The 17,768-nt window shown below is 50.2% G+C and overlaps 1 protein-coding gene across 10 annotated transcripts in view; it reads left to right on the plus strand.

The window, feature by feature from the left end:
- Positions 1-17,768, plus strand: part of CACNA1D (calcium voltage-gated channel subunit alpha1 D) — a 304,390-nt gene that overhangs the window by 234,617 nt on the left and 52,005 nt on the right. For all 10 annotated transcript variants that reach the window (XM_012771607.3, XM_012771611.2, XM_012771602.2 and 7 more), the window contains 9 exons: positions 1,622-1,681; positions 4,221-4,327; positions 5,864-5,951; positions 6,652-6,759; positions 6,848-6,900; positions 8,654-8,800; positions 10,460-10,661; positions 12,769-12,927; positions 14,277-14,387. In XM_012771607.3, the coding sequence (XP_012627061.1) occupies positions 1,622-1,681; positions 4,221-4,327; positions 5,864-5,951; positions 6,652-6,759; positions 6,848-6,900; positions 8,654-8,800; positions 10,460-10,661; positions 12,769-12,927; positions 14,277-14,387 (1,035 nt within the window). The remainder of the gene's footprint in view (positions 1-1,621; positions 1,682-4,220; positions 4,328-5,863; positions 5,952-6,651; positions 6,760-6,847; positions 6,901-8,653; positions 8,801-10,459; positions 10,662-12,768; positions 12,928-14,276; positions 14,388-17,768) is intronic.

Consider the following 17,768-nt stretch of genomic DNA (forward strand, 5'->3'; position numbering starts at 1 on the left):
CAGAGTTGGGAGAGAGCAGTGCTAGATGCAGAGCAGTGGGAAGGAGGAAGACAGCAAGTAAAACTGTCCCTGGCAAACTCAGCTGGCACATCCGAGGGGGAAGGGTGTTTATTCTCTGATGAAATAGGCCGGAATGTCCATGTGGACATTTCTGGGTCTGTTTGAGGCTACTGCCATCTTTTTCTTTTTTTTTTTTTTTTTTTTTTTGAAACAGTCTCACTCTGTTGTCTGAGTGAGTGCCGTGGCATCAGCCTAGCTCACAGCAACCTCAAACTCCTGGGCTCGAGTGATCCTCCTGCCTCAGCCTCATGAGTAGCTGGGACTACAGGCATGTGCCACCATACCCCGCTAATTTTTTTCTATTTTTAGTAGAGATGGGGTCTCACTGTTGCCAGAGGCAGGTCTCGAACTCCTGACCTCATGCGATCCTCCCACCTCGGCCTCCCAGAGTGCTAGGATTACAGGCGTGAGCCACCACACCTGGCCCTGCCATCTTTTTTTAGGCTTCTCTACCAATGTGAAGCTCAGCTGGCTGGCAGCATACTTCGTTCAGCCAAAGCTACGTTAAAAATCCAAAATGTGTATAAGGCTGTAATTTACCTGGTGCCACAGGTAATTTGTAGATGTCGTGCTCTGATGAGAAAAGGTTGCTAATAAAGCACTGTCAGAAATGAGCCTCGGTCTGTCCAAGACAAGGGCCTGGGAAGTGAGCCGGCCTGAGTGGTTAAGGGGGCAGGGATCCCCACACACTCCTGTTTGGTCGTTAAGAGAACCCACGTGCCCCAAACAATAAATGTTGGTGTGGGTGCAGAGAGAGAGGAACACTCCTACACTGCTGGTGGGACTGCAAACTGGTTCAGCCTCTGTGGAGAGCAATATGGAGATCCCTTAAAGCGATACAAGTAGAACTACCATTTGATCCAGCAATTCCAAAAGATCAAATGACACTCTACAAAAAAAGACACCTGCACTCAAATGTTTATAGCAGCACAATTCACAATTGCAAAGTTGTGGAAACAACCCAGGTGCCCATCAATATGTGAGTGGATTAATAAAATGTGGTATATGTATACCATGGAGTACTACTCAGCTTTAAGAAACAATGGTGATCTAGCACTTCTTGTATATTCCTGGATAGAGCTGGAACCCATTCTACTAAGTGAAGTATCCCAAGAATGGAAAAACCAGCACCACAGTACTCACCAGCAAGTTGGTATTAACGGATCAACACCTAAGTGGACATATAGGAGTAACATTTATTGGGTGTGGGGCAGGTGGGAGGGGGGAGGAGGGGATGGGTATATACATACACAATGAGTGAGATGTGCAACATTTGGGGGATGGTCACACTTGAAGCTCTGACTCTAGGGGGGAAGGAGGGCAAGAGCAATATATGGAACTTTAACATTTGTATCCCCATAATATGATGAGATAAAAACATTAAAAAAAGAGGACCCACGTGGACGAAGGTAAGCGCTCCCCAGCAGCTCCACACTTCCCCTCTGCAAGGCAGGGGCATCCCGGGAGGGGCAGGTCTCCGACTGTGTGGGGGTGCCCATGGGCGTGCAGCTGTCGCAGGTGTCCGGTGCCTTTTCTCACTCCCACGTGTTGTGCCTTGCAGATACTGGGTTACTTTGACTATGCCTTCACGGCCATCTTTACTGTTGAGATCCTGTTGAAGGTAATGGCGCTTTCCTTGCTCCTCTCGTGCTCTAAAGAGCGGTAGCAGTAACACTTGCACTTCTTTGTTTGCCTTCCAGATGCTAGGTTATGCAGACTATGTCTTCACTGGTACTTTTGCATTTGAGATCGTTTTGAAGGTAACAGGTTACCCAGCAGTGTGTTGAAGGCCCCTCCTGCGTGTGAGACACGGGAAAGAAGCGTGAAGTGCTTTTGACTTTTTATTTATTTTTTTGTCTTCTGTGATCAAGCTAAACTTGTTTTTTTTTTTTTTTTAACCAAACGATTTTTTTCTGTGACCATTCCAACTTGTTCTTGGTGTTTCTTTTTAACCTTTGAATGCATGTAGGAGCTACTTTGGTTTCATGGTAGTGGTTGAGAATTATATTTTGCTCCTTTTTTTTAATGTCCTCTGAAATTTATCAGCTGATAACAGAGACATCACTATGTGTGAACTTTCTTCCACCCTTCCTGGTATCAAAGTCAGAGGAAAAGCATTTATCCTACGAAGGGAACGTCTATCTTCTTACTTCTCTGCATTTATGCTTTTGGTGGCCTAAAATAGTAACACGCTATTTTCTTGCAACAGGATTTGCAAGATGACTTGATTCTATTTGTGTTAAGGTATTTTCTGTTTTAATGGATGGGCTTACATTTACATGTACAAAAGGAGCACCCTTCGGACAGGGCGACCTAAATGTACTGCCCATGCATGAGCTAACAGTTGCCATTGCTGCATGTGGTTTGTGTACTGACTGTGAAGGCTGCTCCATGGGGGAGCCTGTCCCTCCTGTGCTCTGCTCAGAGGGCTGGAGACCACAGCAGAGAGCTGAGAACCCCCAGGACTGGCCGAGAACGGCAAGGCGTGGGTACTGTGGTTCTGGGAGAGCATGACTATGAGAACCATCCCCTATTGGGAAGACGAGCCGGGCAATGAAGACTTTTAGCCACAATTTTCTTTAAGCTGTTTTGGTGTGCATCTCAGGAAAAATGTGTTTTATGCAGAATACTGTGGAACTTGGGCTCTTTACAAAATCTTCTACAAAATGGAACCTCAGTTAATATGACCAGGGAATGGAGTATTTAGTTTCCTTTTGTTTTGTTTTTGGTTAATGAAACAGCATAAAACCAACCAAATATGTTTAAACCTTTATTAAAAATCTTCTAAAACTTTGAGTTCATTTTCCTGCCTTTAAACCACTGAATGTGATTGACAGCTCTCCCCTAAGTCAGCCGTGTGGGGGATGGTGACCAGACCCCGGCAAGGGCCTGCACGGTCCCGGCTGTGGACGCTCAACGCACAGGCTGGGCTACGCCCGCCTCAGGCTCTGGTTTTTAGAATTTGCCTTCTCCTCTTCAAACTGAAAGGGGGCTGTTCTACTAAATGTCTGTTAGCCTGGTTAATTGAGGTTTTGTTTTACTCTTCATATTTTTAAGTTGTTAAATGAATATAGTTACTCATTAGCTTTGGGGGAAATGATATACAAGGTTATTTAAAAGGAAAAAAATGATGTTGCTCTTTTAATTTCTGTAGATTTACCTCAGTGACTTAAATCTTCTAAGTTTTTCTTCATTTTGAAGGTATTTTAGACAATGGAAAATAAGCTAAAACAAGAAGGGTTCAGAAAATAGAGAATCACCAAGAAGTAGCTAATGTTGAAATGATGGTTGCTGGTAGCCTGGGGAGAGTTGGAAGGCTGTTTAGTTATTTAGTTAAACCTTATGAAACTAACATTTTTATAGGCCAAGAAGGGTTGAATATTGGCAGTTTCATAAAGTTTTCATAAAATTATAATATTTCCCAACTCTCCCTCTCTTCGGTGATACTCATCTGAGCCTTCCCCCAACCTTTTCTGTTTTTTATTAAATAGCTAGTGAGCTGTGTATATTGTGCTGGCTTTACTCTGGGGAGCTTCCTTATTAAACTCCCTTCCCAGCGGCAGTAGCGGGCCGCCGGAGCACCCAGTGTGTGCGCCCTGCTGTGGGAGGCTGCCGTGTGGAGACGCGCACAGGCGAGGGGTCAGACCGCAGGAGCCGCTGAAAATGGGTGTCTCAGAAGGGACGTCGGCACGACACGGGCCTGTGTGGGAACGTGGGCAGGTTTCTGCACAAGCGGAGCCTGTGCGCTGCGGACCCAGCCCCGCGCGGTGGGAAGCAGGAGGCCGTCTGGGCCTCAGCGAGTCTGGGCCGCACCGTGCAGGAGCCCAGCTGCCTGGCCAGCGATCGCGTCCTAACATGCGTGTCTGGCGTCTCTCCTGAGACAGGCTCTCTGGACGTGCCAGCAGTGTATTCATATTTGAAGTCTCTCGTCACGGTCAGAAAGCCCAAATTGATCTTCTAAAATGTATCTGAAACAAGCTGCCCCTTTTTCAGTTTTGTTTGAACAAGTTATTGGTGGCTCAGCCTGTTGGTTTACACTTCTGGCTTCCTGATGTGCACTTGTTAATAAAGTCGTATTGACCTCCAGACTTTGTGAAGAGCCCAGGTTTCTTTTCCTCTGGGAAGAAAAAACAATAAATCACCCCTGATTCTGCTTATAGATGACGACTTTTGGCGCTTTCCTCCACAAAGGGGCTTTCTGCAGGAACTACTTCAATTTGCTGGACATGCTGGTTGTTGGGGTGTCTCTGGTGTCATTTGGGATTCAGTAAGTATTCGGGGCGTGTACTGAAGGCTGCTGGGCAGCATGGTTTATGTCAGGAATTTTAACGTAATTCATAAAAGCTGAGCATCATTTTGATAATTAGTTATCTAGGGTTGCTTGATTTGATGCTATACCAGAAAGCATTGAGACAATTCATGTTTTCTTGTGTTGCTTTTTTTCTTTTTGTGCCCACCGCTAGGTTAGGCTTATTACTGTCTATGACGTTAGCTCTCAAGTGAGGTGAAAGGAATCTTGACTAGGAGAGAGAGGGAGGCCAGGTCCTGGTCCCAGCTCCTCCGGGGCCATTTCCAGGGCCTGGAGGGCCCCCTCCCTCAGGGTCCCCGGTCGCCTGCCGTGCTGGAGGGGCGAGGACTCGGTGGCTTCTCAGGCCCTATCAGTGTGGATATTGAAGACTACTCTTGATTTCTAGGGTACAATAGCTGCTATGAACTTTTAGCCTCTGAGATTTTTCAACTAGGAGGAAGCAAGGCTGAAAGTCAGGGCCCTGGGTCCTGCCCTTCCTGGCATTTCCAGTGGGCGCAGTCATTGCTGGACACTGCCTGCCTGCCGGGGTCTGAGGCAGAGGCTCCAGGGGAGCACCAGGCACGGCTTTGCCTTCCTGTGACCTGCGAACACCTCTGTCCCAGGCTGACCATTGGTACTCCCATGTGAGCACGCGCGCACACACAGATACTCTCTAACTAAAGGGCAGTGGAAAGGCCCCTGCCTGACACAGCCCTCCGTGTCATGCTCCCCACCTCCCACCACTGTGCTAGGGAGGGAGGCCTGTGGTCATAAGTTGGAGAGACATTTATTTGTGCTAGTATCTTTCCAATCCCTGTAGATTCCCAGGCTGTGCCTGTCCTGTCTGGCTGCAGCCCTTGCCCTCTTCTTCCTAAGCACATGCTCTGGCCACACCAGCCATCTGGGCTGCTGTGGATGCACTGCCTCCTCTTACGCAGGGCCTTTGCACGTGCTGCTCTCGGTCTGGAGCCCCTCCCCTTTGTCTGGCTAAGTACTGCTGCTCCTTTGGGGCTCACCTGGCCATCACTGCCCCACCCCCGAGGCCTTCCCAGGCTTAGGTTCCCCTAGCCCAGTACAGTGCATTTCCCCTGCTGTCCTATGTACCACACTGGGATGCGATGGCCCAGCCCTGCCACCAGACTGTGGGCTTCTTGAAGGTCAGGGAAGCCCCGGCGCCAAAGCACTACAGCAGATCTCCAGACTTGGAGAACCTGAAGCCTGAAAGCCAAATGCTATCATGCATAGTGCTTACAGTGAGTGAAAAGAACAAAGCAGGTTCATAAGTCCCGTCTCTGCCGAGGTTAGCTGTGTGCCTATCAAGGCCTCTGAGTGGCTCGGGAGGGGCTGCGTCGCGTGGGCTGCGGGGAGAAGACTGTGTGTGGTGGAGAGAGATCAGCCCCGCATGGGTCCCACACAGATTGTATAGTGGTATTAAAGTAAAGGTCAGGTGAAATGATCTCTAAGTGTTCTATCCACCATCGTATATTCTGCATGCCTCCGTCTGCTCTCTCCTAGATCCAGTGCCATCTCCGTGGTGAAGATTCTGAGGGTCTTGAGGGTTCTGAGGCCCCTCAGGGCAATCAACAGAGCAAAAGGACTTAAGGTTTTGATCCCTCCCCTCTAGACTGGGCTGGCTGGGGCTGGGCTTGGCTGTAATTACTGACTCTTCTGGGCCGCAGCTGAGCAGAGGCCTGACGGACTTTTAAAGTGGGCTATACATCTGAAAATGCTTTCTAACCAATTAAGCCGCCTGTGCCAAGTGCTAATAGGATTTTAAAAATCATTTATTTTCATTAATTTATTTTTCTTTATGATTGTTCATTTATTACTTTTTTATTAGCAGTACTTCTTTGTGTTTATTTTAGTCTTTAAATCTGTTCTCATGCAGATTAGACAAAAGGCTAGGGGACATATTTTCCTAAGTCCTTTTTGGGGATGGGAGCTCTTTGGGCCTGTGTGCCAGGCAGCCCTGCGCCTGTGGCATTTCTTGTGATGAAGGTGACTGCTTTGGGGGAAACCAAGGAGGGCCCACTGCCAAGCGCCCCTCCCAGGTCCCTCCCTGCAGAGAACAATCTGCAAAGCAGAGCACAGGGGACCACAAAGGTGGAAAATGACTCGAGGGGGAGGGGCCATGGGCAATATAAGTAACCTTAACACTTGTACCCCCATAATATGCTAAAATAAAATAAATAAATAAAAAATAAAATAAAAAATGCACATAAGCGTAGACTGTCTTGGCCGGTTATAGCTCACCTTGTGCAAGGATACTGAAGGACAGTGACGCCCTTCTGCCCTCTCCCCAGCACGTGGTCCAGTGTGTCTTTGTGGCCATCCGGACCATCGGCAACATCATGATCGTCACCACCCTCCTCCAGTTCATGTTTGCCTGCATTGGCGTCCAGCTGTTCAAGGTAGAGGGTGCTGCCTTCAAGCATAGGGCCCAGGCTGAGTCCCCTAAGGAGAAGCCTGCACTCGACTTCCTGTCTGTTTTATACCCAGGGGAAGTTCTACCGCTGCACAGATGAAGCCAAAAGTAACCCCGAAGAGTGCAGGTGAGTCCTGACAGGAAAGTGGGAAATGTGGAAGAACAAATAGAAAACTTCAAGGATTCACTTGTGTTAGCATTTCAGGAGTTTTTGTCGTGGACTGAAAGAGGCCTGTGTGCTCAGCTCATGGCTGGATACATCGTGTTTTGTTTTGTTTTTTAGGTTGGGGTGAAATTCTCATAACACAAAAACCAACCATTTTAAGGCTACGATTCAGTGGCATTTAGTACAGACACGTTGTGCAACCAACACCTGTCTCTTTCCAAAACTTTTGTATTATCCCAAAGGAATGGATAGAGGGCATCTTTCGATGTTTGGTGTAGAATCTATAAGCGAGGTGGGGAAAACCCTGCAATAATAATCATGAAATGCCCAGATAGCTTCCCCTACAGCCATGTGGATGATTTACCCTAAACCAGAACTTGAAAACTCAACTTCCTGGTGTTCAGGCACTGGCGACCCTCTGCTGCCAGATTTTTGAGCCTTCCTTTCTTCTTTATTTTTTTGAGACAGAGTCTCACTTTGTTGCCCAGGCTAGAGTGAGTGCCATGACATCAGCCTAGCTCACAGCAACCTCAAATTTCTGGGCTCAAGCAATCCTGCTGCCTCAGCCTCCCGAGTAGCTGGGACTACAGGCATGCGCCACCATGCCCGGCTAATTTTTTCTATATATATTAGTTGGCCAATTCATTTCTTTCTATTTATAGTAGAGACAGGGTCTCGCTCTTGCTCAGGCTGGTTTCAAACTCCTGACCTCGAGCAATCTGCCCGCCTCGGCCTCCCAGAGTGCTAGGATTACAGGCGTGAGCCACCGCGTCGGGCCCTTCCTTTCTTCTTGTGCCCGCTTTGGGCATATATTTCCATGCACGAGAACTGGCAGAGGAGAGACAAGGTGGGAAATATCTGTGCCTCTTCTTCCAGAGGGGGTGCAGTGACTACGTAGGCAGGCATGGAAACCCCTGCCTAGGGTCTGAGACTCTGCAAAAGCCTGTGTCTCCCGCCCGTTAGGGATTAGCTGACTGGGGTCTAGCTTGCCTTGGCTTGGGGTTTCATTGAAGCGGATAGTGTAGTCCACACCAGTTGCAATGTGACTGTGGGTGTGCACCTTTAGAGGCGTCTTCCAAAGGGCTATGGGTGTGTAGCGCCCCCTGGAGGTGAGCAGCTCCCTGGTAGCCTGGAGACGCTGTCCCTTCCTTCTCAAAGCCTCTGCTTCCTCATCTGTAAGATAAAGATGTTGGACTCGAGGGTTCCTTCCAGAAATGGAGTTCTGTGAAAAATACTGTGTGCCAGAAATTATGGAATTCTTTTGGAATGAAAATTGGGAATATCATTAGTAAGAAAAAGAGATTTGATTAAAACTGAAATGCAGATAAGAATGTACTGGGCTTGTTTCCCAGAGCTTACGGAATGTTCTAGGGACAGAGCTTTGATTCCTCAGCACGTGCTTTGAGTGCACCATATATGAGAAGCGTTTACTATTCCGTGGCCTCCGTTGGTTAGCAGACTGACGGTGCCGGCTGTGTACAGTGCTCTGAGAACGCACATTATGCTAATAGCTGTTCAGCGGTCACTTGAACCACAAAGCGGACTACATGCAGGGCGAGGAGAGGAGAGGCACCGCCTGTGTCCTGCTCAGCTGTGGGCCTGGCTGGTGGCTGAGCACGACATGTCTGGAGGTGGGATTGGGACCGCGTGGCCGACTTCTGCTTCCACCTGCCACGTGTGCAGCCAGACGACCCACGCTGCTTCTCCTCTCCAGGGGGCTTTTCATCCTCTACAAGGATGGGGATGCTGACAGCCCTGTGGTCCGTGAGCGGCTCTGGCAGAACAGTGACTTCAACTTTGACAACGTCCTCTCTGCCATGATGGCGCTCTTCACCGTCTCCACGTTCGAGGGCTGGCCCGCGTGAGTACCAGGGCGCCAGTCTCCCAGGGCCGTCTGCGTGCTCCCGGGGCCTGTGCTCAGCCCCGCTTCTGTCGTCCCCCGTCACAGGCTTGCCCTACGACCTTTTCACTTTGGGCCACCCATCAGTCACTTTTTGGCCCGCAGGGCTTAGGCGAGTGGCTTGTGGAGCAGGGATGGTGTAGGTCTGGGCAGCGCCTCTGGGTGGGAGCAGCGAGGCCCAAGAGGCGTGGGTCACGTGGACTCCTGTTGTCGCGTGGCGGGAAAGCTGCGTAGGCTGCTCCTTGACAGGGTCTCGGTAGTGTCCAAACCACGCGTCCGTCCCCCCTCACACTTAGCATGCTAATGCGTGCCAGGCACAGGCGTGCCCTCCTGCTGGGTCTCACCGCGGTGCCCACTCACAAACCGTGCTATCGACGCCAGCTCCATGCAGCCTGCTGCGTTCCGCACTGGGGAAACAGTTGGCTAGACGTGGTTCCTCCTTCAAAGCCCAAATCTAGTCTGTGTCAGGGAGTCAGGCCAGGCGGGAGGTCTGGTGCGGTGTGTCCTAAATGTGCAGAGCAGGGTTCTGAAGGATGCTGGGACTTTAGCGGGTGAAGTAAGAACAGAAAGGAGAAGGTAGAGTACAAAGGGCAGGTCTCCGTGCCATTGTGCTGCCCTGCGCTTTCTGACGTCCCAGAACCAGCTCCCGCATCAGAACATCTGAACGGACATAGAGCCCTGCCTGGCTCACTCTCGCCCCCAGAGGAGCTGCAGAAGGTGGGCGGGCTGGGCCCTGAAAGCTGGCAGAGCTCTCGGATACACGTGACAGTCAGATATTCTCAGGAGCTCCTGCCGGTGTTGGGACGAGGGGGTGGAGCTTGCTCATTAGGGACTTGGTCCTGGGAGAAGAGAGGCATGGAGGAAGCCCATTCCCTCTGTGGAGGTGCTGGCTGTGGATTCAGGTTTTGAGTGCTGTACTTTAGCACAGCATGGTGGCCACTGATGGGAAATGAACAAATCTGGGACTTGGGCTTGGAAGACCTGGGCTCAGCTCCCAGCTCTGCCCCTGAAGAGTGTGACCTTAGGTGCTTTGCTGCCTCTCTGAGTGTCCATACGATGGTGTGACAGTAACATCTGCCTTTCCCGGTGTGTGTGAGGGTTCAGAGAGAGGATGTGAGTGTCTAGCACCGTGCTCCACGGGCTGGGTGCCCCAGAAGTGTTGAGTCTGCATCAGAATAGGGGTCAGTTGAATGTGGGGGTGTTACAGTAATTTCCTTCTTTCTATGAAGAGTTCTGCTCAGCGTATATTTAATTTTAGTGCATATTTCAGTTTGTGGAAGCTCCCTTAGTTCTTTGGAAACACTCTGGTTGGTTGCTCACTGTCTCTGCCAGTGCATACACAGTTTTCAGTTCCTCTGGGGTCTCGCATGTGATATTCTTCCCCTCTGTGCGTAGGAATGAGTGCTGTTGAGTATCGGTGAGATCTTTTGACTTTACGTCCTCAACACTATCCATCAGTGATTGAATGCCAGGTGCTCCCTCCTCTAGGTACTGGCTGCCGTCTGGGCCTGAGGCTTGGGTGGGTGCTGGTGCTTACGGGAGGAGTTCAGAAGGAGACCCCAGGGAAGGCAGTGGGCTGGACTGCTCAGCAGGCCCTCACTTGGTTTTTCTGCTCTCCAGGTTGCTGTATAAAGCTATCGACTCAAATGGAGAGAACGTCGGCCCAGTCTACAACCACCGTGTGGAGATCTCCATCTTCTTCATCATCTACATCATCATTGTAGCTTTCTTCATGATGAACATCTTTGTGGGCTTTGTCATCGTTACATTTCAGGAGCAGGGGGAAAAAGAGTATAAGAACTGTGAGCTGGACAAGAATCAGGTTAAAGTCACACACTCTTTGGGCTTCTGTCCCTTGAGCAAGAAAGGGGTGCCTTCTCTTTTGACTGCTCACCCCCACGCCCAGAGAGGGCGCCCACCTGCCGTCCATCCCTGAGGCTGGGCCCTGCTCAGAGCATGCTCTCAGCCAGTTTGGGGGTTAGGTTGCCAGATACAGACTAGATGTTGTCATGATGGAGTCCATCCCCGGACCTGTTGGTGTGAAATCAAAGAATGCGTAGGCTACCTTCTGTGGTCCTGACCCACTAGTGATGGCTCAGACTCTCACGGGGTGCTGTGGCCAGAGGCTAGCAAACACTGAACCATTTGCAGTCCCTAATGAGAGACAGTCTTTAGTATCTACTCAGGGCCCCATTTCTCAACCTTGGTGCTATTGACATCTTAGGCTGGATGATGCTCTGTTGTTTCCTGCTGTGTAAGATGTTTCACAGGGTTAGGGTTAGGGTTAGGCCTGGCCTCTACCCACCAGTTGCCAGTAGCACCTCCATACCCTAGCGGGGATGACCAAATCCTCTGCAGACATGGCCACATGTCCCCTGGACAGGGGCAAAGTTGCCCCTGGCTGAGAACTGCTGACTTAGGGGAAGTACCCTGTACCACCACAGGGAAGTTGGCAACTTCAGATCTGGGGCTGGGATGATACCAGCATCGTCCTTTGTCTGCACCTTGTTTTAGCCAATCTGGCGGAATGGGGGTGGGGCTTTGGCTCTGGTTACAGAGGACATGTAGGAGCCGGGAGCCCTGAGCTCTCCCAGCATCTTCTCTGTGACCTTAGCACAGCCTGCGGCTCTCTGGGGCTCGTTGCCTTCTCTCTAAATTGACAGCATTACAGAGTTGCTTGTTAGAGATTTGGTTTTGCCTTGAAAGAGTCTGTGAGATCGAGATTCTGTTCTGGGAGTTTCCCCCAAGCCCTCTATCAGTAGCATCTTTGTTTTGATGACTGTGTAAAAAGCAAGAATGATCTGCAGCATGGGCTTCCTGGGGGGAAGTGGCCATGGCATGCTGAGGCAATCTGTCCCACAGCTGGCTGTTTCCACTGGGGAAATGTGAAGACGTGCTGGCTTGATTTGGAGGAAGGTTTTCCTTCGCGTTGTCAGGGTGTTCCTGCAGAGACAGTCCAAAAGCAGCCTGGCCCAGCACTTTGCTCACCCAAGGAGGACAAGTGTCAGGGCCAGGCCCAGGCCAGCCAGGCAGCCAGCACTGGAAGTGACTCAGCACCTGAGTTCCAGAACAGGCTTGAATCAGAGGTCCCTGGAGTCAGCACAGCACCAAGTCCTAGCCAGAGGGACCCATCTGAAGTCTGCATCCAGCCTCGAAGCAGAGGCCTGTGGGCAGATCTAGGCCATGATGCGGAGCTGGGGGCCCTCAGGGCTGGAGGCTCCCTCTGGGCTTGCTGTAGCCTCTGTCCCCAGAGTGTGGGAAAGATAGTGCTCTGGCTAGGCCCCACCTGAGTGCAGTCCAGCTGCACTGCTGACCACAGCCCAGGGAGTCTAAGATGAACATGACAAGCTCCAAAGCCCCAAAAGCTCCTGGGTGGACACACAGATAGTTTACTGTGAGACAGTTATGGTCAGTGTGTTCCGGTTCCTGAGCCGAGTCTCATGTGGGTCCACGCTGGAGCAGCCGGTAGGCTGCCAGGCTCGGTAATGAGCCCAGCCCCTGGTTCTTGAGGGTTTCTGAGTCTGTTGTCACTTGGCTTCCTCTCCTGGAGGAAGTACAGGCAGGAGCACTGCAGACATGATCTCCTGACAGGGCAAAGGCTGGGCCAAGTCCTCACCCCCGTGCTTATCCGTGCACTGCAGGACCCCAGGAAAAACAGCTGAAAGCTCTGAACTCAGGCTTTTTTAATAAGCCAAGTGGGTGCTCTGCTCACCCCCAGAGTTACATGAGGCAGAGAAGGCATGGAGGAAGGCCCTTTGGTGACTCTGAGAGGTGCCAGAGGCGGGGGGAGCTTGCTTGTAGTCACTTCCACCAGTGGCTGTGGTCCCCCCCAGGAGGTGCTGAGTGCGCTCGTTCAGAGCAGACGACCGTGATGCTTCCTTCCCCGGAAGTGCTCAGAACCCCGTTTTCGCCCTTTTCTGCCGTTGCAGCGTCAGTGTGTTGAATACGCCTTGAAAGCACGTCCCTTGCGGAGATACATCCCCAAAAACCCCTACCAGTACAAGTTCTGGTACGTGGTGAACTCTTCGCCTTTCGAGTACATGATGTTTGTCCTCATCATGCTCAACACACTCTGCTTGGCCATGCAGGTAAAAATGGAGACAGCTGTGGGGGTCAAGTCTGGGCATTCTGCACAGCCTCGCACCCAAATCCTGAGGGTGGAATGCTGCCCCTCTCAGGATGGGTTTCATTTTCTGATGAGTCTGGGCTCTAGTTTAGCCAGAGTCCCATTCTGGCAAACAGTTGTCACTCTAGGAATTTAAGATCACTCTTTTGTTTAAGAGACTGTCTGCACAGCATGACGGTAGGTAACGTTTCCTTGGAGCCTGAGTGTGGAGTGTGGCATTCACCTTGATAAGCGTTTACGATGGGCGTCCCGTGGCCAGCTCGCAGGTGAGGACTAAAGCTCTGGAGGTGGACAGCCATGTCAGTCCTGACTTTACTCCTTACCAGCTGGATGACCTTGGGAAAGCTAAATTCCCTGAAGCCTTGCTTTCTTTACTGGTAAGATGGGGAAATCTGTCACGCCTACCTGAGAAATAAGGTTCATGCTGGGTAATTCTTGTCAGGCACGTTGAGCTCAGCCTGTCCCAGAATAACACCCAGTGTTGGGAAACAAAACATAAGTCACATTTCTGTCCTCTAGCGGCTCTCTATGGCAGTGGGGAATTTTCCAGTTCATGATGTATTGCGTTTGACCTGAATGATAGCTACTTCTTGCTTACATTTGGGTCAAAGAATGCAATTCATTTTAATTGGCCGATCCTGATTACAGTGTGGCATTAATAGCGAGCATTTTCAGAAGTTATGTTGCCTGGTAGATAGTGCACGAGGACAGAAAGCAAAGACCAGGGTCTAGATCCAGTTTCTACACTGACTTTAGGAACTTGAGCAAATCAAACCAACTCTCAGTGCTGTCTGGAATGTGAGTCTAAAGATGGGGATAAATTTTCTGGCATTTTTTTCTTAATTTAAGCATTCTTTATGAATGAAAAGGACCTTAGGCTGATGGAGGGAAAAGTGTGCAGAGTCAAGGCAACACCGCCTTTTGTTAAATATACACCTATATGGCATAAAATTTATCCCTAACCAAGTTCTACCTTTGTTCATAGACATTTTGGTGGTTTCTGCATTGTGCCCTGGTCAAGGCCCCGAATATAGGCCCTGCCAGAAGAAAGGGCGAATGCCCTTTTTCCTGAGCAGAGGAAATGGATATGTTTGTTCCCTTCATCATTCAGTCATCCTCATCTTGTCACGGACCTCGTGCACTTTGTGGGAGTTCACCCTGTGACCTTGCAGTGCTGGTCGAGGTGGAGTCGTTGGGAGAGGGTGATGGGCTTGGGGGGCGCCCATAGGGCCGCAGGGCAGGGGCCTCCGCTTGTGAGTTGTGTCGTCGCGGCTGAGTCTCTGAGAACTGCGCCTCTGTCTCCGTCCACAGCACTACGAGCAGTCCAAGATGTTCAATGACGCCATGGACATTCTGAACATGGTCTTCACTGGCGTGTTCACCGTTGAGATGGTTTTGAAAGTCATTGCATTTAAGCCTAAGGTGAGTTTGCCAAATCTTCTTTTCAAAGGCTGTTGCTGAATCACCCCAGAGAAGCACCCACTTCCTGTTAGTCTTGTGTTACTGAATTATGCTAAATTGTCCAGCTGCTAACTGGGTTACCACCTGAGAACATTAAAATCTGATTAGACTATCTGTGTACATGTGGGAAAATGAATCTGCAAAAACAAAAGTCATGAAAACAATTCTGAGAAAAAGAAGGGAGGAGAGAATTTGGAACTTTTATAGGCTAAGGCTGTTCTGAAACCAGATTTTCTCTTTCTAGAATAGCCAGGATCATGGTGTCTCAGGGAAATCTGCCTCATTACTTGAGCATTGGAGAAAATGTTTGACCATAACCCCATCAGAAAGAATTTGACCCTGATTTTACTTTCAGACTTTGGTTTTATTTGTTCGAGGTCTACAGCATCCTTTTTACCTTTTATGGAAAATGCTAAAACCAGCCACAGACTTCTCAGAGCCATACCATCTTTTGTTTGTTTAATTTAGAAAAATTTCACTTGACTTTAAGACAAGCGAGACGTGAAATGTGTTGAACCGTGCTGGCGACTCAGTGTGTGGTGCCTCCTTTGGGAGGAGTGGCCCTGCTTCCGGCCGGTGCCCAAGGCTGCAGTGCCAGAGGCAGTGTTGTTGGTGTCGGGGCGCACGCTCTGAAACCGGGCTGCACTCGACTCCTGCTCCGCCACTTGCCGGCCTAAGTCACTCAGCTGCTCTGTGCCCAGTGTCCTCATCCATAAAATGAGGATGCTCATAGTCCTGTTTCATGGCATGGCTGTGAGGAGTGAAGAATCACTGTACACGCAATGCTGGCGGTCGTGCCTGGCGTGTAGTGCCGTGCTGCAGACAGATGTCAGCCATGCTGCCTTCGCCGCCACCGAGCTGTTAGTGCAGTGTTCCTGTGCTCTGAAACTGCAGACAGAGGAGCCCATACCGGGCTGAACGGTGGAACGTCTGGCCCTCAGTTTCTTTCCTAGCCCAGCCCATGAGTCTCAGAGTTAGAGAATGCCAGAGTCTGGTGCCCCAGTTCCCTGTGATCTGTGCATAAGGTACCTGGCAACACCGATTCCAGTAAGACGTGGATTGTGAAATGGATGGTTTCACATACTCCATAGTTACAGGAAATTCTAATTCCAACGTTCCTTTCTTTAATTTGAATTAATCTCTGCAATCTTTATCAGATCTTTGTGGACCAAAAAGAAAGGACACTTGTAAGTGACCAATTGGGGTGATTGCAGTGGGGTCAAATTTGGCACCTGATGCATGGCCAGATGTTACCTACTGTGACTTGTCCATATCTGCATACATAAACATTTCCTCCTATTCCAAATTCATCTTAATTTCCTTTGAGATTTTGGTTGCTTCTCTCTTACCTTTACTTCTTTGAACAATATTTGTCTGGACTGATGGAAAAGGTTGCAAAGAATATCAAAAGTGCTTGAGAAATGCAACATGGGACACGTCTGTGGGACCTTCCCAGGTAGCTGTGCCATGTCTTCCCTTGCCTGCTGACGAAGCTCTGAAGTTTTTGAAAGCTTGTTCCAGGCTGAGGAGAAAGCACACTCCCCCACGGTGTGTGTGCGCGCACATATGTGTGTGCGTGTGTGTGTGTGTGTGTGCGTGTGTGTGCGTGCACATATGTGTGTGTGTGTGTGTGTGTGCGCGTGTGCTCACACCCTGTAGCAGGCCTTAGCGCATTGGCAGCCTCAGTGTGCTGCTTTGCCCAGCAAATATCCAAACCTGGGAGGAGAGGGCGGTGGCGTGTGAACAGATGGGTGATACCAAAGGGAAATGAGTAGCTAATTTATAATCAGTTCTGACAGATCAGAGATTTATATGGGCGATTTCTGCTAGATATTGTGCTGCGTTTTAGTTTTGCTCAGCAAGATAGCTTTGTAGCACAAGACGACCTCAGATCACGACAGAGAGAACTTTGAAAACAGAAGCAGCAGCCGCTTCCCTGCGCTTGGACAGCGCTGCCGCCACGTCCCCCAGAGCCAGGGAGGGAGGTTCTGTGTCACCTTGTGCCTCCGTGAGGGAGAGAATCAACTCAAACTCTCCTGAAATTCTCCTGCCCTTTTCTCACTCATTGTTCTCTTTGGTAGTAACAAGCCCAGCCCAGGAACTGGGTCTTTCGCAAGGAAGCCGGCCAAGGAGAGAGATTCACAAAGAAGAGCCTTTTGCAAAGCGCTGGCCCCAGCAGGTGTACGGAGCACTTCTGTGGGGTCGGAAGGGCCTGGTCTGTCTGGGGCTCCTTCTTTGTGCTTCTTGATCACCCTGGGTGTTTAGTCCAGGATGTGTTCTAGGCCAGACCACCTGCTGTGGCTGTGGGCTCCTCTCCAGGAAGCCACACTTTGTCCCCAAGTCTCAGTCCTTAAAGCGTTTCGATCTGAATTCTACCCTGAAAATGTCTAATTTACATTGCTCTTCACATAAGCTTAGAAAAAGTAAGGAAAAGGTAGGTTTGGGGACAAAAGAAAGCATCTTAGTGCTGTCGCTGTGCTTCTGTGCAGAGCCGAGCGAGGCACTAGGCACTCCCTGCTCCATGCTCCCTGGCACCTTAATAAAGTCCCAGCAAGCTCCCTAGTGTTCATTCTCCACCTCCTGGAAGGAAAACTTGATACTGTCTTTTCAGTTCTTCAGTGGTCACGTCTATTCTAGCAGATTTATTTTTAATATCAAATGAAGCTTGAAACGTTTCTGTCCTTAGACTTTTATGTCCTCTCCCCTTGTCCCTTCATCGCCAAGGGTTCCCAGCACTCTCTCCTGGTCCTCTTCTCACCTTGTAAGATGCTCTATGCTAGGGTTTCAGTGGCACCTCTGGAGCTCCTAAGCCTGCACTGCCCTCCTCCCCCCAGGCCACTCTGCCTGCCTTCCACATGCTCTCCCACCTCTGCCCCGCCCTTTCTGTTCACCTGCCACACATCCCCTCTGGAAGCCCAGAGCTGACCGGGCCACTCTTCAGAAATTCCGGCACCAGCCACCAATTGCTTGAGAAGGCATTTATAGTTTTCTTAGTCTAGTATTCAGAGTCCTCTTCTAAACACTGGCCCATGTTCTGCCCCTTCCTGCCACTCCCTCTCTGCCATTTCTTCTCCCCCACACCCCCGCCCCAACGTTAACATGCTAGGCCTTACCATGCTCACATGCCTCGTCTGGAAGCCCTCTTTGAAGTGTCACCTCCTCCACGACACTGTCCTCACCAGCCCAGCCAGAGTCAGCCCTCCCTTGGCATGTGTGACTGTTAGATGCTCACCCTGCAGTGACATTGCCAGCGTCACTCCGTACCTGCCTTTCCGCCCGCTGACAAGCAGCTGCTTGAGGTGGTGGGCTAAGTCCTCTGTCTCTGGGTCCGCAGTGCCTCAC

The sequence above is a fragment of the Microcebus murinus genome, chromosome 1, assembly GCF_040939455.1.
Source record: "Microcebus murinus isolate Inina chromosome 1, M.murinus_Inina_mat1.0, whole genome shotgun sequence".
Taxonomy (NCBI): domain Eukaryota; kingdom Metazoa; phylum Chordata; class Mammalia; order Primates; family Cheirogaleidae; genus Microcebus; species Microcebus murinus.